The 20,988-nt window shown below is 40.5% G+C and overlaps 1 protein-coding gene and 2 non-coding genes across 4 annotated transcripts; 1 reads left to right on the top strand and 2 right to left on the bottom strand.

Moving 5' to 3' along the window:
* Positions 1–50: 50 nt before the first annotated feature.
* USPL1 (ubiquitin specific peptidase like 1) lies at positions 51–16,890 on the top strand. Of its 2 annotated transcripts, XM_015630211.3 has the most exons (9): positions 51–68; positions 4,208–4,374; positions 4,920–5,048; positions 6,263–6,920; positions 9,021–9,107; positions 9,522–9,651; positions 10,868–10,993; positions 11,675–11,835; positions 13,408–16,890. In XM_015630211.3, exons 2-9 carry the CDS (start codon positions 4,276–4,278, stop codon positions 15,303–15,305), a joined length of 3,288 nt encoding a protein of 1,095 aa, XP_015485697.1. In that variant the 5' UTR covers positions 51–68; positions 4,208–4,275; the 3' UTR covers positions 15,306–16,890. The 2 variants fall into 2 exon arrangements, with proteins under 2 accessions (XP_015485697.1, XP_015485706.1); XM_015630220.2 differs by lacking the exon at positions 51–68 and having other exon boundaries at positions 4,226–4,303.
* A 2,782-nt stretch (positions 16,891–19,672) lies between these two features.
* On the bottom strand, positions 19,673–19,745 carry TRNAV-AAC. Its single transcript has one exon. It is a non-coding gene; the product is annotated as a tRNA-Val (tRNA).
* A 246-nt stretch (positions 19,746–19,991) lies between these two features.
* TRNAN-GUU lies at positions 19,992–20,065 on the bottom strand. Its single transcript has one exon. It is a non-coding gene; the product is annotated as a tRNA-Asn (tRNA).
* Positions 20,066–20,988: the final 923 nt, after the last annotated feature.

Raw genomic sequence — 20,988 nt, 5'->3', positions numbered from 1 at the left:
CGGCGGCGGCCAGGCGCGGCGGGGTCTGGGGCAGCGCCGGGAGCCGGGAGCGGCGGCGGCCGCCGCAGGTGAGAGCGAGGCCGCCGGTGAGAGCGAGGCCGTCGGGCGCAGCGGGCCGGGGCTCGGCTGGCGCCGGGAGCGGCGGGCCCGGCCTGTCCCGGTCCCTTGGAGGTGGAGAGCGGGGAGAGGGCGTGTCGCGGGTCCCGAAATGCCGACTGAGTATTTCATGTCAGTAGCAGCGCGGGGAAGGGTGCGGGCCTTCGGAGCCTCACTCGCTCAGAGATGCGCTCGGGCAGGTACCGCGTGTGTGTCCGCCCCTGACGCGGTTTCCTAGTATTCAGCGATTAACTCTGAACGCTTTTTTCCTTCTGCAGTCTTTCCGTAGCGTGTGGATCACTCTGGCTGTGGAATAAGAACACAGGAGGCAGTTTACCCATAGGTTTATCTGAAAAAGCCGAGCACGTTTCGGTGTGGAAAGGAGGGAGGGAGGGCGGGCAGCAGCCCCGCGCTGGGCCGGGCCTGCCCTGACGGCTGGTTAGATGGCATCCACCCCCCCAGCCCGTGCCTCTCATTTCCACTGCCTTGGGCACAGATCGCCTGCCTTCCTGAAATCTTGCCTCTTAGCTGCTGCTATCATAAACTGCACTAGTTTAGGCGGTGTTTTTCCTACACTCGCATTCCTGCACTCCTTTTGTTCCAGAAGGACTGAATGATTTGCCAATAAAGTGTAGTCCCCATCCCTTGTCATGCACTCATAAAAGCATTTAATATGTGGAGGTCTCAGAGGAGTCTGCCTGTAGAAGAAACACTTACAACAGTGGAGTAATGATGTTGCACGCTGGTTTGTTTTGCAGTGTCATTAGCTTTATCATTATTTGCTTAGTCTATGTTAGGCTGTTTTCAGGAAAGGAATTCATGTTTGCTCCCACACCGTGGAGCCTTGCAGGTCTGCCCAGTACTTAGGGGCTGTGCTGGAGAGAGAGTAGCTTTCTCACTGGAATGATGTTACTGTTGCATGTAACGAAATACATTTTGTGGCCAAAGCTGTCAATTTTTGAGGGGGGGATTGGCATTTGAATAGTTATGGCTATCTCAAGTAGTTATGATTTCAGATAAAGAAAAACCTTAATACTCTGATTTCTTATAGTGTAAAGAATGGAAAGATAACTAAAACCACTTTTTTTTTTTCCCTTCACATTTGTTTTTTTTAATCTTTTCAATATCCCCTTGATGAAGAAAACAAGACTTGTAAGGTGATTTTAAAATAAGGCTATTTTTAAATGTCCGTTTAGCCTTTAAAAAAGGAGGTATTCTCTTCACTGTAGTGTAATCACTTGTGTTGCCTGCTTTTTGCAGTTTGCAACTGATTCTAATTCATAAGGTACTGTTTCACAAGGTACAGTTGTTATCAAAAAGGCACAGGTCCCTTTATCCATAGAATTGTTTGATGTGATGGTTTGGGCTGGAAGGGACCTTTAAAGATCATTTAGTTCCAATCCCCCCTGCTGTGGGCAGGGATGCCTTCCCCTAGACCAGCTTCTTCAAAGTTCTGTCCCACCTGACCTTGAACATTTCCAATGATGAGACATCCACAGCTTCCTTGAGCAACCTTTCCCAGTGTCTCACCATTCTGATTGTAGAGAATTTCTTCCTTTAATCCAATCTAAATTTGCCCTCTTTAAATTTAAAACCACTGCACATTGTACCATCATTCCAGATCTCAGTAAAAGGTCTCTATCTCCTCCTTGTAAGCCTTTTTTAAGTACTGAAAAGCTGCTGTAAGGTCTCCCTAGAGCCTGTTTTTCTCCAGGCTGAGCAATCCTAGCTCTCACAGCCTTTCCTTGTAGGAGAGGTGCTCTGAACTCACTCCAGCAGGTCCACATCATTACTTAGTTCGCAGCACTTCAGGTGGAGTTTCACCAGAGCAGACTGGAGGGGCAGAATCCAGATCCCACAATCTGTCTCTTTGCATGAAGACAATAAACAGTATTGGCCTCAGTATGGGCCCTTGAGGAACACCATTTGTCACTGGTTTGTGCTTGGTACATTGAGCTGCAGCTGTTTGGATGTGGCCATCCAGCCAGTTCCTTAGGCTGTTCTATTTCAAACCCATATGTCTCTAACCCTTCATCTTTTCCTTACTTTCTATCTTCTGCCCTCCCTAGGTCATTGGAATTTTCACAGACCAATTTAATTCCCTGGAATAGCAGAAAAACTCGTGCTTTACTAAGTTTTCTGCTGTTTTGTGAGTTCATTTAGTTAATGAAAAGTCTGATGAGGACATGAGCTGTCAGGGAAAGTGGGGGGAAAGGAAATGAAAGAGAAAAGTGATGCCCATATTCTGCAGCAGCAAGCTGTTAGATCAACTCATCTACTGAAGGAAGTGTAGCCACAGCATAATGATAATTAAGTCACATTCATACCATATTTTGCATCATATTTTTCAATATTCAGATGTAAAGGAGGATTAATTGTTTGGAACATGACCTAGTAAGGTTGAATGTGCATTCCTGTGAACTTTTCCATCTGTAATGCAGTTATTGCATGTGGCTATAATGAGTTGTTGCAGTACTTGACGCAGCAGTCTTTTACTTGGCTGTTTTCCTTGGCAGTGTTGATCTGATGCCCAGTGTTTGTACATTGTGCAAAGATCACCAATACCTTCCTGTAATGTTAGAAACTTTAGAAGAGTACAGGCAGGCCTCTTGGTACCACTCTGCATATCTAGTACTGGCAGACCCATTTTATTTGCTCCTTGTATTTGTCTTTGAACTAAAAGGATAATTAATTTTTAAAAAGTGTTATTGTATTTGTAATAGAAATAAAAGTATTTCAGTATTGTGGTGCAGTTGGCTGGATGATTATAGCTGGGGGAGGTATTGCACATCTCAGAACATCTCACACATTTCAGTATTTAAACTAAAAAAACCAGCAGAAGTAACAGAAGTGGAATACAACTAAATAAATATGTTTTACAAAACCAAGGGGCATGCTTAAAATGGAATAACTTGCAGGGCCTTAGTGTTATGATTATGAGTGTGTGTTGAATTTTTGTGGTGAGAAATTTCTCAGGAGTTTCTGTCATATGATCTGGTTTTTATTTATTCTGGAGAGCTGATACTGCTTCATGCCAAGGAATTGACTAAAGTCCCGTGAAAAATAATGTATTTTAGTATAATATATCCTATGTGAAAGGTTGTTATCTGTACAGCTTGTAATTGTATAAAACAAGTCAACTTCCTGGCTAGACTAAATACATGATAACAGAGTTTAGTTGCAGTGTGATAGTGGTGTTGCTGTTGTGTGAAAGTCAGGATGCTTGTCTTTCCTTTATACTCCACCAAACTTGTACACCTTGAGCTAACTCATTAATTTTCACCTTGCATGAGCCCTGGACCGTGTTGTTTCTTGTGCACCCTAGAACATTACTTTGAAAGCTAAATGTGCTCTAAGGCACATGGATTGATACTTTTATGTTCTTGCCTTCTGTTACAACCATTAGTTTCATCAGTCGGGGACTACTGTCTCTACATGCTCATAATTCTGAAAAATGCTGCTGGACACACTGAAAGTATCAATAGGATACTATCTCATTTTGACCCACTCTTAAGTTGCTGTGAGGGTCTGACTTGGAATCTGAGAGGTTGCATTTTTCTGTTGTGTCTTTTTAAGCTGTTGGTTGTCAGCATTCCATGCAGTTCTGTAGGGTCTCTCCTTGCCAAATATTCTAAGTAGGTTTAGGTTGAACTAGTGTTTACACTAGTCTCAAGAATGCCTGGAGAATTTTTATTTATTTTTTTTTTTTTGGAAGAAGTTGTTGCTGTACTGTATAAAAGGTTTTAAAGGACATCATGGTGTGGGAGGGAGATAGTGTTTTTCAGTGAAGTAACGAAAAGGGAACAGTAGGAAAGATCCTACATTAATGACTTTGCAATTCAACAATTTCCTCATGCATCTTGAAGAGATATATATTTATTCTAGTTAGACTCAAGTCAACAGGAGTAGGATTGGGTCCCTATAGTTCTTAATTTAAAGTTTTGAGTTCACAGTCCACACTATAACAAAAAAAATATTTTCAGTTTAGGAAATACTCTTCTGAATTAATTTCCAGAAGTCACGCAAGCTGCATTGTTGTTGGTATTTTTTTTTTTTCACAAACTTCACTCTAATTTTTCTTTAATTGTTTTATTCACTTCTTATTTTTCAGGCATCTTTGAAAAATCCTTAGTGGTCATGACATTGTTACAAGTGACATAAATTAGCCAGTGGCTCAGAATGATGGATACCCAGAAGACTACAAATGGTTTGCAAGTGATTGGAGAAGGGACTGGTATAGGGAAATCGACACTCCACATGGTGGGGTATTTGGGAAAAGTCAGTTGAAACTTGTTTTACATATGTGCAAAGTTCATATTTTTCTCTGTTTTGAGAGATTTTTAATTGGTCTTAATTTTACCAAAAAAAACCAACAAACCCTCAAAATTATTTTCCACGGAAATCTATAACAATGGCGAAAGATTATTCTAATTAAATATGTGCCTATGTTTTTTTACTGGCACTATTTTTACAACTGTTTGCATTCCTATGAAAATTGATTTGTCTTTCAAAGATCTGAGCTTGTGTTCCCTGGCAATAAGGGTCCTGTGGTTTAGTTTAAGTAGAATAAAACGTGCATAATTGTGTTGTTAAAGACACCTTATTTGAATATTTAAATAAAAATATAAATTTATTTAAATCATTCTACCATACAAATATATTAAAAATAATAATAAAGAAACCAATGTAGTTTTTTTATATTGTATTATATCTAGAAGTTGAACAATGATTTTGTATCTTGCTAAGTATGTCGTACCTTGGGATAATGCATGAAATACATTAATTTATGCTGCTTTATCTTTCTTGATTTGTTATTATTTTAGAACTGTTATCCTTTGGAAACAACTGCACATGAATGTTGTCCAGTCTGCAAAGAGAAGGGTCAGATCCAAGGTTTACGGACTTACCGCCTTAATTTTCAAGAGTCCATTTTCCTTTGTGAAAATCCTCAGGTATTACACTAATAAAGAGTTTTATTTGGGCCTGCAGAGGCCTTTACCTTCAGCAGTTACACCTCTCTTAAGTCCATGATTTTATTGGGGGTAAGCAGGCTGTTGGAATAGGACCCCTCTGCTTCTATATGCTGCTGGATATTTGCTTACAAATAGGGAAAAACAGAAGTAACCTGTGTATATTCAGTGTAGGATTAAAAAGAGTAAATTAAATTTAAATAAAGGAGAGTTCTTCTCATGTAACAAGGGGTCACAAGTGATACTAAATAAATTCTTGTACAAGTCAGAGTAGAAGGTGAGTATTTGGTGATCCATGTAACTAGTGCGTAACTCCAGCAGATCTGGGTCTCCCATTTTCCTTTCTTTGAGGTAATGCAAATAGGTTTATAATTGTAATTACAATGTTTTTCTTTCTTTTCTTTCCTCTTTTTAATTTTAACCTTAGCTGCGTTGCTTAATATTTGAATTGTGCTTTTGTTACCTCTCCCTTCACTGCTCCATGTATGTGGGGAGGATATAGGAATCCCAAACAGACTGGTGCCCATAAATTAGTAGAAACTAAATGAGATATGGATCTCAGAGTTGTTTTTCCCATTCTTTCCTACTTTTAATTAATTGCAGTATAGTTCTGAAGGTTGGTAATAGGGATTTGTCTATATTCTAGTTGCCACTTGGTCATTGAGCTAGCCTGAAAGATACCCTGCCAGTTTGGGCATCAATAGTCTCTCAGACATGAGATAATAATGTCAAATCTGTATCCTAAAGGAATGGATTTAGCAGAATAAGACAAGAGGACTCCCCTTGTCCAAACTAGGTTGGTTGTGGGGGTTGGAAGAATTTGCTGGAAAAGTAGTTATGAAGTATCAGTACTGATGTATTTATTTCACAGTTGCTTATAAGACAGTGGTGGGATAACACACCCTTCCTGTCATACCTATGTTGAATATATGCATTGATTTAATTAAAATATCACTTTACAGAAGTCCCTATGACTGGGTTGGATGTGGGTCTAAGCAACTTGGTCCAGTAGAAAGTGTCCCTGCCCATGGCAGGGGGTTTGGAACTGGATGGTCTATAACGTCCTTTCCAAACCAAGCCATTTTATGATTCTGTGATTCAATTCCATTTTAAAAGTATGTTTTGCACTTTCTTTAGCTCTTGTTCACCTGAAATTGCTTTTCAGATTTCACTGTAACCTTCTTTCTTTCCTTTAGTGTATCTACCCACTTGGTTATAAACCATTAAACAGCATAATAACTTCTACTGGTTCAAAAAATCATCAAGTTCCAACTATTCACAAGAAAAGGAAATTGAGTGATACCAGTGACTTTTCTGCTGTTGAATCAGATCCAAAAAAAGCAAGAACTAACAATGTACTCGATGTTGGACACACCATTAATGCAGACTCCGTTGTGAAAGGCTACCAGAATAATTTGTGTATTCCCAAGCCAAGCCTGCATGATGTATTACAAAATGACCAGCAAAACCCTGGCAACCATGTGGGGTCCTGCATGCCGAAGGTGGATTTTGAAAAAACCACCAAGACCAACAACTGCCAAGAAAGTCCACCAAAGACTTATAGTCCCAAAACACAACTCTTGCCAAATTCTGAACTTTTATCAACAGCATCTGAAATTTCACTCAAAGAGGATAAAGGTTCCACTAATAACAGAGACTTATGTCTTCAGTGGAGAAACATACGTAATCTTTGTTGGTTAGATTGTATTTTGTCAGCACTGGTACACTTAGAAACATTAAAATCTGCTGTAGCAGAAGAATATAAAGATGGAAAATGTTTACTCCAGAAACTCTTAACAAAGTATAATCAAGCATCTATTCTTCTGAATACCTGTAAAAGGAGTAAAGTAAAAGGTGAGTAAATTTAGCTTCTGTTTTCTCATAGACTGATTTGCTACAAATATGTGGAATTTAAGACAGCGTACTTATATATGCCTGTGTTCTATTTCAAGATCAGAAAAAATACAACTGTTACCATGAATTTGCAGATTGGTGTGCTTTTCAGATGGTAACATCTGAAATTGTTTTTGTTGGGGCAAACATGCACTCTTTGAAGGCACCAAACACCAAGCATCTCTTAATTTTTTTTTGTCATATCCAAAATAAAGATATTATGAATTATTTATGTAATTCACCCTTACTTTGTTTCCTTTTCCTCTATTGGTTAACATGATACTAGGATGCTGTTTTAATCTTGATCTTCAAAACAATTTCTGTTGTGGTTTATATCATTGTGTAAGTGGGCAGCTGTCTTGTCAGGCTGAAAATAGTAAAGCTGGGAACATAAGTTCTTTCTGACTCCAGCTGCGTTCATTGAAGGAATGCTTCTCCTGAGGTCTGCAGGCTGCTGTAGTTGACAGTGTTTCCTAACCTGCTTCAGTCAGAAGTAGTCAAACTCATTAACCTGGATCTTGTGGTCTGGAAAGGGTTAGTCCTTAACAGGAGTTAAGGTCAGCTCAACATATTGGAGGACTCTAACTGAGGAGGATGTGTCACTGTGTCCTACTGGTGTGGCCTTTAGTCATTTTCTGTTCTGTGGAGATTGTGTTTAAGACTCCCAAACTAAGACCATGGGGTTTTTATTTCTCTTGAACTGGACCATAGATATCATAAGTCTAAAATTCTAAGATATGATCTGTTACAGAAGGAGTGAAGCTCTCCGGTTAGCCAGTACCTCTCCTGGACATTCTGTTGGGCTATGTGTGTTTGATTATATAAAACCATAGTCACAGAACAGCCTTAGGTCACTTGAATAAGGTTCTTTCCTAGGAAAAGTAATGTATATCAAAAAGTGGTTTCATCCATGTTACAAAGGGAGAAAACCCCAAAATATTCTGAACCAGTTCGTGTCCTGTGCTTGCCAGGAAGGCAGGCTGCTTGAGTTTAGGTGTTCAGCTGTTACTGGGAAGCCCTCTGCCATCCTAGAACCTGTCTGAGATGTTTTTCTTTGTTGGGCTGTGTTTGCAAAGGAGCTCTGGTGTGCAGTAACCCTTAAATGGGAATGTTAAGTGTTGGAATAAAGTGTTTTTTGAAAGAACTTAGGCCTTTTAATTTCAATTGCTGCAAAACAACTTAGTTTATTTGGGTAATAGTGGAGAGAGGATTAGATGAAGAGTATTTTTGTGGAGAATAGGTGCAGAATTCATTCTGCTCCTCTGTGTAATTTTACAGTATCTTTTGCATACAGCTGTTTTTAGAAACAATCTAGAGCAATATAGCTGCAAGAAACTTTGTTTCTTTTTTTCTATACACAGTTAATATGTAATAAGCAGTTTCAACAGCTAATCTAGATATTTCCTTTGATTTCTGCAGGTTATGATCATGATTGTGTAATAGAAGTTATGTTCTTGTGCTTAAAGAATGTATTTGTGTTTAAACAACATGCAAAATTAAAATACTAACACATATAAAATAAAATGTTATTTTAAAATTTAAAATTATTTATAGTATTTTAAAGGTTTACTTAGGAAATTGGTATTTAATCTGAAACAATACATTTAAATGTTCTATTATTTGAATTGTATAATATTAGAAAGCATATAGACCAATTTTTATGCTTCTGGTCTTAATGCTTAAGTTTCAAAGTTTTCTTTTAATCTCTGAATCTTCAGGATTTGTAATGTGTGTAATTGTAATTCATATTGTCACACTATCCTTAAAAATTGTTACTACAAAGCTGTTGGCCCAGGCTCTTAGTCATAATTTAAGTCAGAGCAAGTAGGTTTTAGTCAGCAGACTACAGGTGAGTAACTTCTGTAAATTCTTCTCTAATTTTCAAATCTGTTAATACCAAGAATTGGCTGTTCCACCAGCAAGTCTTAGGCATGTATGGGTCAATATGAAGGGCATTGGTTTGCAGAGGAGGAGTGCACGCCAGGGCTACCTGTGTGTGTCAAAAGGTGTGGGGCTGGTTACACGTGACTGCATGAAGACATACTGTATTTTTTTCTTTAGATGTTCTTCCAAAAGCAGAATCTCAGCTCAATGAAATCAGAAACTTCATGTTTACAGAAGTTCAGCCTCAGCTGAGGTGTGAATTGGGTAAGTAATTAGTGCAGCATCTCAGTAATTACTTCAGGTAACCCTGGATGTATAGCCTTTTATGTCATACATAAAAGTATGTGTGAATGTATGCATACAAGAAAGTTTGGAAATACATTTGTTTCTACTGATGACTTGCACATGCTTTGCAGTATGATCAGCTGTTTTGTCTTTTGCCCATTTTGACTTTTTAGAGAGTAGATAATCTTTGTTATGATGCTGTTAGTCATTAAATTGTTGCTGATAACAACCTAAAAACATCAATCAATCCCTTTGCTGTAAGAATTACAAATAGAGCCTTGAAAAAATAACTGAAATTTAACTCATAGTAATAAAATTGTCTTCATCCTTTTTGAGGTACTGAAAGGTGATTTTAGACATTTAGTATCTTTTTTTCCTGTCCCATCTTTGAAGGTAATATGGAGAATCCAGTGTCTGCACTTCAGTTACTCTTACAAGTAGATCAACAAGCTGAGAAACTGTTCTTGCATTCGTTTTCTTGGAAGTCTGAATGTGTACATTGTGGCCACAAACATCAGGACCAGTAAGATTTTTATGTAGCTGTTCTACCTTACCTTTAAAAATCTGTATATAATAGTCAGTTTTCTTCAGATTTCCAGGTTTAAGCTTGTTGTTGAAGTTTTACATGATCTGCTTTTTCATTTGCAAATAGTTTGCTGCTATTCCATGTCTTAAGCAACCATGTCATCAATTAATTAAGAAAGAAACAATATGTAACCATGTGAGTCTCTGGACCTGCTCACTCTGATATTTTGCTGAGAGTATACAAATTGTTGTGATTCTAAAGAATATATGCCTAGTACACTTCTGCTATTGAGAAATACTTGGAATATTCACTTGGGTTACAAAGAATCAGGGATTCTATAACACAGTTTATGTATTTTAAAATGGTATTACAGGGGAGGAACTTCTTGAGAATTGATTTAGCTCTGTGTAGCCGCAGGTACAAGCTCATAATATAAGCTCCTTTTAGAATCAGCAGAAAAAGAGAGACGCCTTTGGAAGACAGCTCATTTTATTTGAAAAACATCTGTTTTTTTCCACTACCTTAGGTTTGTATAATAAAATTCTAGATCCCCAAATGAAATGAGATTAATTTGATCTGTTATTCTGGAAAGTTAATATGCAGACCTGGTTAATAGGATGTCTTTAAGATCCTTTGTTACATTCTGGGCTTTTATAAAGTTGAAAACTGTAGTTTTGGTTGAATACAGAGGAAGTCCTTTCTGTGGCTAGTGAGTGAATAAACTGTTGCTTCATTTTAATATCCCACACATTGTATTTTCATACATACAGTGTAATCTCTGCTATGAATGTACTAGTTTTTAAAAACAAGACCTTGTTTTTAATGTTAAGACATGGATTCTCAGGTAATTGCTGCTTTCTTCTCTTCTTGAGATTCTGTATTAGCTAGTAAATTATGCAGATGCTGGTACAAGTTCTATCTTATGTTGGAAAGGAAACAGAGATAACATTTTAAAAGGAAGAAAAAGCAAATAATGTGAAACTGAGGGCCACAGAGCTGCTGAAAAAAATTGTGACTGATGCTGTTTGGCAGAACTGAATTCAGGGCTGACTTGGATGTGATGCTGTCACAGTGAATTCCACGCAGATTACATGAACATGAATAGAATTTGGGTTTGCCATGTTTTTATAACTTGTTTCCTGGTGAAGTATGTATATTTATTGTTTTCTGATCACCAACTCTGCTTACTCTTTTAATGTGTGTGTGTGTCCAGATTGAAGAAAACACTAACAACATTTACAAATGTAATCCCTGACTGGCATCCACTTAACGCTGTTCATATTGGACCATGTAATAACTGTGGTAATACATCTCAAAGACAACAGATGATCTTGGAAAAGTAAGTTTGAATATGTGAACTTGAAAGTAACATACATAAAGATCTGAGACTTCATTTATTGAATATATGACTTTTGAACCCAGACTGTTACTGTGGGTTTGCAGAGATTCTGTACCCTGAACTCTGATCAGTACTTGTAAATATTTGAGATTGCAGGCCCCTGGGCCTCCACATTAGATCATTCTTAAAAGCTGAAATAGAAAATGGTGTTTACTAAACATGAAACAGAGCAGCATTTAACATGCTGACCAGCACATGTGTTTGAGCTAGGTCATAAATTCTTAACTATCAAGTAGTAAATACAGACAACTGATAGCCAGTGTCAGCCTTTTCAGTCTCTGCTGTGGGTAAAAGTTGTTTGGTCATTTGTTTACTTTTATGACTTGGTAACAATGTCCCTGATTAATGTGTTTATGGCACAGGGGTGTTTGTTTTCAACTTTTCCCCACTCCCCAAATTTCTTATTTGGTGTTGGTTTCTTTCCCCTAATCTATAATTAAATTGAATATCCAGTTGGGATATTCTTTTCCCTTTGTGCTTACTGTGCAATCTGAAGAGACTGTGAGGAAGTAGAATAGTAAGGGCAGAACCATGTACTCTTAGAGATGTTCTGCTTTATCATTAGGAACTTTTGCCACTGTTTTATTGTAGTAAACTGATTCTTTATTGTTTCTTTGTCAGACTACCCTCAATATTAACATTACATTTTATGGAAGGCTTGCCACATAATAACCTGGAGAAATATTCATTCCAATTTGAGGAAGACACCTACCAAATAACATCTGTTGTTCAGTACCAAACAGATAAGAAGCACTTCATAAGCTGGTCTTTGAATCCTGATGGTAAGAATCATGAGTGGGTCAGGTTGGAAGGTACCACAGGGGGTCATCCAACTTCTCTGCTCAAGCAGGGCCATCCCAGACAAATGGCACAGGATTGTGTCCAGACAGTTCTTGAATGTCTCCAGTGAGGGAAACCCCACAACCTCTCTGGGTGTTCTGTTCCAGTGTGTGGTCACTGCCCAGTAAAAAAGTTCTTCCTCATGTTCAGGTGAAGGTTCCTGTGCATCACATCCTGCCCGTTGCCTTCTGCCCTATTGCTCAGCACTGCTGAGCAGAGCCTGGGTCTGTCCTCTGACACCTCCTGCCAGATACTCACAGACACTGATGAGATCCCCACTCAGTCATCTCCTCACGGCTGAACAGGCCCAGCTCCCTCAGCCTTTCCTCACAAAACAAGAGTTTTTTGACTCATATCTCTCATAAGATAGAGTTTATGGTTCTTACCTGCCATAATATTTCATGAGTCTGCATGAAATGTTTTACGGGTTACTGCAGTAGTCTCAGCCGTTGATATATAATAACAAAGATTTCTTTTTGTCTGCATTCTAAAGTTCATATTAAAATGTTGCAAATAACTGGGGGGACTTGTTTCTCAGAGTGAAGGTTTTTGGTTGGTTTAACTGCACTGTGTTGTCTTACAGTGCATTTACTGGAAAAAGGTAATTTGGCTATAGAGCTTTTTTCCCTTCGTAACTTCATAAAAGTTAAAAAATGCAGTCTGACCATGACTGTGGAGCAAGTAGTATTGTTTATTTTTAAACCAGTGATTCATCCATTCTTGGCTGGAAGCAAGGTAACCTATTGTACTATGAGCAATTAATTAAGTTATTTTTTATATCTGAACTTTATGGCACCTCAGGGGTGGGCGGCACAAATCCATGTTAGAAACATTACTAATGGTAAGATGGTTGTACCACTGGTGGAAGATCCATAATCAGAAAAGGTGAAAAGGTGATATTTTGATAATCATGCCTCTGTAGAGAGCGTGGGCTGCAGTCTTATGAAATGTTGTGACAGTATGAAAATTGTCTAAGTCTTACTGGCAGAGATAAAAAAGAAACGGGAAGAGGAAGCAGCTGGGAAATGCCTAGTTAAGAACCTCCTATATGTCGTATATATCTGTTTTAAAATTCTTGAAGCTGTAAAATATTATTTCATGATCTAAAACCAGTTTGCAGATGAAGACACAAGAATATTAAAATGAGCAATTTCTTTTTAGCCCCTGTGCTTCCTACCCAGGCAATGAAAAGGTCTACAGAGAAACTTAATTTGAGAGGTAGTTCTTACCTCAGACTTGTGAGGATATTTTCAGACAAGATGTTTCAGCCAAAAAAAAACCCCTGAGCTAGCTTTGTTTTATGGTTGACCTGCTCTGACCTGTTATAATATTGCTGCAAGTTCTTCTTGTATTTGATCTTTTTACAGTGAAAGTCTCCCAGTTTTCTCTGGAGAAAAAAACCCCTCTATTTTCTACTTGTCAGGGGAATGGGTTAATAAAAATACTTGACAAGTGTGAGGATAGTGACTTCAATTTTAAAAGTCTGAGTCTCTGCACTGGTTGCTATTTTTCAGGCACTTGGCTTGAATGTGATGATTTAAAGGGTCCATATTGCAAGAGACATCAAAGATTTGAAGTTCCTCCTTCAGAGATTCATATTGTTATCTGGGAAAAGAAAGCATCCCCTGTGCCAGAAGTGAATTCACAGTTCCAAAGTAAAAATAGTGAAGATTTTCCTCTTAATAATGTACATTCAAATTCCAGAGTGTTGCATTGTGATTTTGATAACACTGTCGGCAAAGCACCTGCAGAACACCACAAAGAGGATTCTGTGAGGACTCCAGAGAAGAAACAGCAGCAAGTAGCTGAGGACAAAAGTATTGTTCATCATGGTTTAGAAAATCTGGCAGATGGTGATCTTGTAAAACTGATGCTTGAAGAAGATCTAGCTGCTTCTGAAGATAAATCACTGCCTAACGGACGGATGGTGGAAAATGACCTTCTTGATGGATGGGGCACACCACAACAGCAGGAACCAGCTTTTCCACTTAGCACTCCATATACAGGAGAGTTTGCTGGAACTAGTCTAACTATGAGCAACAAATCCATGTTATATGAAAATTCCAGTATTTGTTTACCTCTAGGTGAGTTGAACCCAGTAAATATTATTCCTCCTGTGCCCATAAAACACGACCCTGATTCATCTGACTCCTCACCTTCTCAATTAAATGACAGGTCTAATTTAGCTAACAGAGAACATGGATTAAATTCAGAACTGCTAAACAAGAAGTTGTTAGCAATGGAAAATACCATACAAAAATCACCTGACTTGAAAGGTACAAGCAAAACGGTAGTTAATTCTCAAGTTGGCAGTTCTTCTGGTGCCAGTAATTCAGTCCAGCCCTCACACAAAGACCAAAAAGGAGGATTTGTAGGAAGCTGGGTAAAGAAATTATTAATCAAGAATACTTCTTTTATGCCTTCAAGTGCCTCAGCTCTCAAGGATGAGAGAAGTTGCAAAACTCCCTCAGTGCAAAAAATAAGTAAAGTTCGGCTGCCAGTTAAGGGCGCAAGTAACTTTGGTGGATTTCAAAGCAGAGATACAAAGAAAACAGCGGAGACCCCAAAGTTACTGGCTCCTCAGAGTAATAATACTCATCCTTTATCAAATTTCAAAGGATTTTCTCAAAGCACTTGTCTTCCAACAGCAAATCATACCACTGTTGTAGGTCCAACTTGGAATAAGTCACAAAGTACGTTGGGTACCTCAGGTAAAGTGACTCAGTTCCCTTCACCTGGCTATAATTCTGGTAAGGCAGAAGAGTCAGACAGTGACAAAACAAAAAAACTTCGCCTAAAATTATTAAAAAAACTTAATGCTAAAAAGAAGAAGTTGGCTTCACTGGATAAATTAGCAGTGGAACAGATGAAACGGGAAAAACCTGTGAGTGGAGATGTTAGCGCCCCATCGCAGACTGAACCTCAAAATGAGAGTGAATTATTGCAGAGCTTTTTAAGGGAGCTGCCGTATCAGATTGATGTCACAGGGAATGGATCTGAATTTAATGCAAACACTGTGCCAGGGTGCACTGGGCATGATAACACCGATGAAATACTGGCAGAATTACTGTCCCCTTCTTTGACTGTCGCTTCCTTGGAGGCTCCAAAGAGCGAAGACGAGTGTATGTACATGGAAATGGTGCACAGCAGCGTGGCAACAACCACGTCCGATGAGGACACCAGTGTGCCACAGGCAGCAGTGACAAGTGAGGACCACAATTACTACAGTCCTGTAAAGGACACTAATTCGGAGCTTGATGCAATAAATAAACAGTGTGTGAAGAAACTTTCTTTTGAAAGTCCTATGAGAGAAGATATTCTCGAAGACCTGTTCTCAATTTCAGCACCAAGCTCCATGGCAGGTGACATAGATTTACCTCATTTTGATGAAACTCTGTTTGAAACTTGGTAAATACTGAGTTTCTTGGGTTTAAGTATTTTTTCAGTATTATGTATGTTTTGAAACAAAGCACTACTAAATTATATTTTATAACTATAATTGCACACTGGCTGTACTTGAACGATTTACATTTGAGGTATTTTTTTCTTTATATTTATTGTAACAAGCAAATCAGGGTTTGATGAATTTTATTTTTCTAAGAAGCAGTTATCTTAGCTGTCAGATATGATGGTGATTTTTAATTAAAAGCTCCTATAAGTCTTAATTTTTGCTGCTTTTAATATAAAAAACTTACATACTCCAGTGAGTTGGAAAAATAATGAAGTTCTGTAGTCTTGATGATGTAATGGTGTAAGAAATACTACTTCTGTAGTAGTGATTTTTACAGGACCACTCAACTCCTGAAGTTACTTTGTCCAATATTTAAAAAAGAAATTTAAAGTACCTTCTGTAATTAAGGAATTTTGCATCCTCTGATATGAAGATCATTTGTAACATAAACTTGAGGCTGGCATTCTGCTAGGCTGGCATTCAACTCCTTACACTATTACAGTTCTACAAGCTCATGCTGATGTATACACCCCTTGGATCCAAGAAAAAGTGGATACATGGTAAAAATTTCCCTATTTAAAGTTACAGCACCTACTGAGCTTTCATCCTAGGTAACTGTGAATATAACTTGGTAGAATATCTTCTGAGCCAGGTTATTTTTTTAAGTAGAATTAGTAAGATTTGGTCCAGAGTTTGCATCACTAAGAATATCAGATGTACCCATTAGTTTTTCATAGCTGCAAAAAACATGTAATAAAAGAAAGGTTTCTCAGAATTAATTTGAGTGTAAGTTAATGCCTATTACTGTTGTCACTTGGAGTTTTTCATGACTCAGGCACTGCACCCCCGACCGTATGTGAGATGCCAAGGAGAGGCAAGGTCAGTAGGAAGAAAGGAATGGAAAAATGTGGCAAGACAGCAGTGAGTAAGCAGAGGATTCACACCTTGGTGTTTCTGGATTTGTATAGCTTTCATGTTGCTGATTTGGAGTCATTTTAAAATGCATAGACACAAAGCTGAGGGTATTAGATTAGATGTACATTTTTCTTGTTCTTGAAAATAAGAAGGATTTTATCAGCAAATCTTTATATCAGGCATTTTTAGAGGTGTTCTGCATTTTTTTCGTTGTTTTAGAACCCAAGTTCAAAGCATTAAATGTTCAGTCTTACTTTTCCAGTAGGTGCAGTTGAAAATAATACTATTACATGGCATGGCTACAGATTCTAATGTGTTTGGATTGTTTGAACTAGGTTTAAAAAGTGTTTGAAAAACTAACAGTGGCCCTGAACTCGCTGTAATAACTTACTTCTGCTGCAGTTTGGTACATTGTTATCAAACTGATACTTCAGGCAGTGAATGTTTCAATTTTTGAAATTTAAGTTATTGTGAAGAACTTGAGCTTCCTTGTTTTAAATACTGTAATTGGTAATGTTACAATAGAAAACAAATTAATTCTGAATGTTAAGGGCTGGTGTACTGCTTGTGAAATGTTTACCCATTTGTGAATTCCCTAATTAAAAAAATAAAAAAAAAAAAGCTGACCAAAATGAGTTTGATTTATCTATGAATGGGCTGCAATGACCTGCAGCTGTGACATGGGAGCTCCTTCACCACTGGCTTGGGACACAACACAGACCCAGGGGTGAGTAAAGCAGCGAGCTCAGGGTTGGTGGTGCAGAATGCCCAGAGCAACAGGAGGAAGAAACCCTGCTAGAAGATAAGGAAGTCCTGGTGGAGAGGTTTATAATGAGGTTTACAGCAGAGGAGGGAGGGTGTGGGGGCATTACTGCTGTGCAGATACACCTAGACAGAAGAAAGGAGCTCTGGTCACCACTGGCACCCCCTCCACAAACTGAAGTTAGGAGTGTTTGGTCTGCAGCTGCGTGGGATTCAGTGTGGGTACAGGTATATATAGAAGCTCCAAGAACAAACAAATAACACTTGAGATTAAAGTAGGTGTGAAAATAAATCTGTTCGTGCAGCATGTTCCTGGCTGCCTTTTTTTTCTGAAACAGAAAACTAAAGATGATGCAGTGCAGATTTGTTTCCATAAATGTTTTACTGCCTCCAATCCTGTGTAAGTGAGAATTCAGCTGAGGTTGAATGAAAACCCCATGACCAAAAAAACTGGTTGGAATTTGAAATGTTACTGGATGTTTTATATTAAGAGTAGTTTTTAAATGCAGCTCTTAATTTGCCATGACGACAATGCAAAGTGTTGTAGTAGTTTTCTTTCAACTGGAAATACACGAGGTGGGCAGATAGCAAGTATAGGTAGTGATCAGAAGCTGGCCACTGTATTGTGGAGATTTTATCAGTGTTCTAGGGTAAATTTCACAAAGTCTAATGACTTTGAGCACTGCCGTCTTCACCACTAAACCATGTCCCCAAATGCCACATCTACATTTTTTGAACACTTCCAGGGATGGTTTCTCCACCACTTCCCTGAGCAATCTCTTCCAATTCCTAACCATCCTTTCAGAGAGGAGATTTTTTTCCTAACATCCAATCTAACCTCCCATGGCACAACTTGAAACCATTTCCTCTCATCCTGTCTCCTGTTACCTAGGAGAAAAGGCCTGCCCCCACCTGGCTACACTCTCTTTACAAGTGGCTGTGGAGAGCAGTAAGGTCCCCCCCGAGACTCCTTTTCTCCAGGCTAAACACCCTCAGCTGCTTCTCCCAGGCCTTGCACTCCAGACCCTTCCCCAGCTCTGTTGCCCTTCTCTGGACACTCTGCAGCCCCTCAATGTCCTTGTAGTCCAGAACTGGACACAGAACTGAAGGTGTGGCCTCAGCAGTGCCGAGTACAGACAATCCCTACCCTGCTCCTGCTGGCCACACCACTGCTGATCCAGCCCAGGATGGCATTGGCCTTCTTGGCCACCTGGGCACAGCTGGCTCGTGTTCAGCTGCCATTGACCAGCACCCCCAGGTCCTTTTCCTTTGAACAGCCTCCCAGGCACTGCCCTCCATCTATAGCACTGCAGCTGCTGTGACGCAAGGGCAGGACCGGGCACCCAGCCTTGTTGAACCCCACAAAACTGGCCCCAGCCCTTCAATCCAGCCTGTCCAGATCCCTCTGCAGAGTCTTGTTAGTCTGTGTCTTCTGATTTGGGAAAGGCATAATTGTGGCACTTAGAGTTTGGAATTGGCTCTGCAGAGATATCTGCTGTGATTCAGATCTTACTACTTGATGATAGAAACACTTCTTATAACACAGTAAAGGGTGAAAAACAGGGCTACCTTCTCACATCCTGCCTACAATAAACTGACGCATCTGCAAAGGAGTTGTCTGATGGATTTCTAACTGTATACTTGCTAGAGCACTGTTCAAGAAATCAGTTGTGGTGCCGATTACAAATCTGATTTTGATCTTGATGTTTTTAATGGCTGGCTATTGCCATTTATTCTTCCATCACTGTTTTTTGCTTTAAACAATTTATTCCCTTCCTGACAATATATCAGCGAGGGCCATTGTGTCTTTGCTCATTTTGTGAAGCTAAACAGCTGCTCTTGATGTGAGCCCCTTGGTGCTCAGAGCAAAGCACATTACCTTTCAAGCAGCTCCTGCTCAGAAGTGTATGCTGTGCTTTGAAGTTCGCCAGGATTCGGTCTCGGAGTGGAAGAACTTCCAGTCTAAGTACGGATCTAAGACGGCACGCAGACAGAGCAAGAGAGAAGGGAAGGTTAGTGGGATAACACGGCTGATGGATTTTAAGGCATTTTTAGTTTTACACTGCTGTGCACAAACACGGTGTGGTTGTTTGCGAGGGAGATGCTGAAGCTGCACAGCCCAGGAGAACACGGTGGAGCCACAGGGCACCTCGCAAACGAGAGGAAATGCTGGGAAAGGAGTATGAGGAAAGAGGGACCGGGTGTCTCCTGCGTATGTTTTCGAGGAAGAGGCTGAAGAAACCCTCAGGAGATGCTTCTCCCCCGACCTGGGTCTGTATTACTCTTTTTACATAAGTTAGTATCCAAAGCGGCTTCTGTAATGCCCACGGCATGTGGTTGTAGCTTTTGTCCCACGTTTTCTGATGACGTCCAGACCGTTTCAGCTGAGGCTCGTTCCCCCTCCTCCGGACGATCTTTTCCAGGGAAACATGCGTTTGCCGCGGGGTTCGTGCATGGGAATGAAACCGAGCTTCAGCACAGGCCCCAGCCCTGTCCCTGTTTCTTCCTCCCGGCCCCGCTGCAGCCCAGGAGGCCGCTCACCCCCCTCCCACTGCCGGGCGGGGGATGTGCCCCACGCCGCCACTGCCGCGTTCTAAAGAAGGAGCCAGGAAGCACGTCCGCCGTGACACGGGAAGGGAAGAAAAACATGGTGTTTCCGCCCGGTTTCGAACCGGGGACCTTTCGCGTGTTAGGCGAACGTGATAACCACTACACTACGGAAACTCCCGCTATACTTTGCTCTACCTGCGCTCCCCCTTGAGCAATCAGACGTAGGCCGGGAGCCCCGCTGTGAGCACACGCCACGGGTCAAACTCCTCTCGCCGGGGCAGGACGAGTGAGGTCCCGGAGGCAAAAGCGGGTCTCGGGTAGTTCCCACCGCTACAATGGCGGCGCGGCCCGGTTAGAGCCACCGCCTCTTGTAGGAGGGAAGGAAAAAACAGATGGCGCAGCACAAAAAAAGCCGCGCCCCGTCCCTGGGTGGGCTCGAACCACCAACCTTTCGGTTAACAGCCGAACGCGCTAACCGATTGCGCCACAGAGACGCGCTGCGAGGGCGCTCCGCCGAGCCGCGGCTGGTTCCCGCGGCGGCGGGGACGGGCGTTCCCTCCTTTGTGCTCCCGCCGCTCCTCGCTCCTTCTGGGGGCCGCGGGGGCTGGGGTGTTTAATCACCAGCCTTGGGACTTGACTGCTTCTGTAATCTGATAAACGGCCCTTCCTTCGCTTTCCTTTTTCTTTGCTCTGTTGTTTTGTTTTCCCTGGGGCCTTTTCTGTTTGCCTTCCTGAGGGATTGGGAAAGAAGAAAAATGTAGTGGTTGAAGTTTTGCCTTTTGGTGGGACGGAGCCTGAAAGGTGCTCTCCGAGACAGCTCAGCTGCAAGAGGAAGCTCTGACAGCTGTGCCAAGGATGAAGAAGGCAAAAATTAGCATTGCCCTGTTATTAAGGTGGTCAGGGGATCCAGCATCTTTCCTTCTGATAATTACAGTACCAAAAGGAGGAGGTGTGACCAGAGGCTTGAAGAACAGAAGACAAAATTCACCTCATGGTAACTTTTGACTCAAAGACCTCTGATAATTATTTGCAAAACCTAATGGAAAGCAGCAACACTGACAGAAATGAGACAAGGTGAAAGAGACTTCTCAAAGCAGAGTGAAGAGAAGGACCTGTGAATCTGCTGCCCAGGCAGCCTCACCTCAGCTCTAAACAGTCTATATAATGAATTATTAATCAAATTGCAGCCACCTAAAAGGTAATAAGGGGAGAATGGCAGCAAACAGGAGTTACAAAAACCAAATCAGCAAGGAAGATATACCCTAGATGGATGAGGGCCAAGTCTGGGAATACTTAAGGATCCTGCATGTACATAAATCCATTGGCCCTGGTGGGATATACCCCCAGGTGCTGGGAGAGATGGCAGATCCATTGCAATATCCATCAGCTTTGATCAGTCACAGCAATGACGAGAAGT

The sequence above is a fragment of the Parus major genome, chromosome 1 (genome assembly GCF_001522545.3).
Source record: "Parus major isolate Abel chromosome 1, Parus_major1.1, whole genome shotgun sequence".
In the NCBI taxonomy this organism is placed as follows: Eukaryota; Metazoa; Chordata; class Aves; order Passeriformes; family Paridae; genus Parus; species Parus major.
The sequence above is the reverse complement of the archived record's forward strand: the minus strand, read 5'-3'. Positions and strand labels throughout refer to the sequence as shown.

What these genes read in the sequence shown, in the direction of transcription:
- USPL1 (XM_015630211.3), top strand. Translation starts at nt 4,276, where the DNA reads ATGATGGATACCCAGAAGACTACAAATGGTTTGCAAGTGATTGGAGAA. An exon ending in GGCCACAAACATCAGGACCA is followed by an intron (nt 9,652 to 10,867) that starts GTAAGATTTTTA and finishes GTGTGTGTCCAG; the next exon opens with ATTGAAGAAAACACTAACAA. An exon ending in CTGGTCTTTGAATCCTGATG is followed by an intron (nt 11,836 to 13,407) that starts GTAAGAATCATG and finishes GCTATTTTTCAG; the next exon opens with GCACTTGGCTTGAATGTGAT.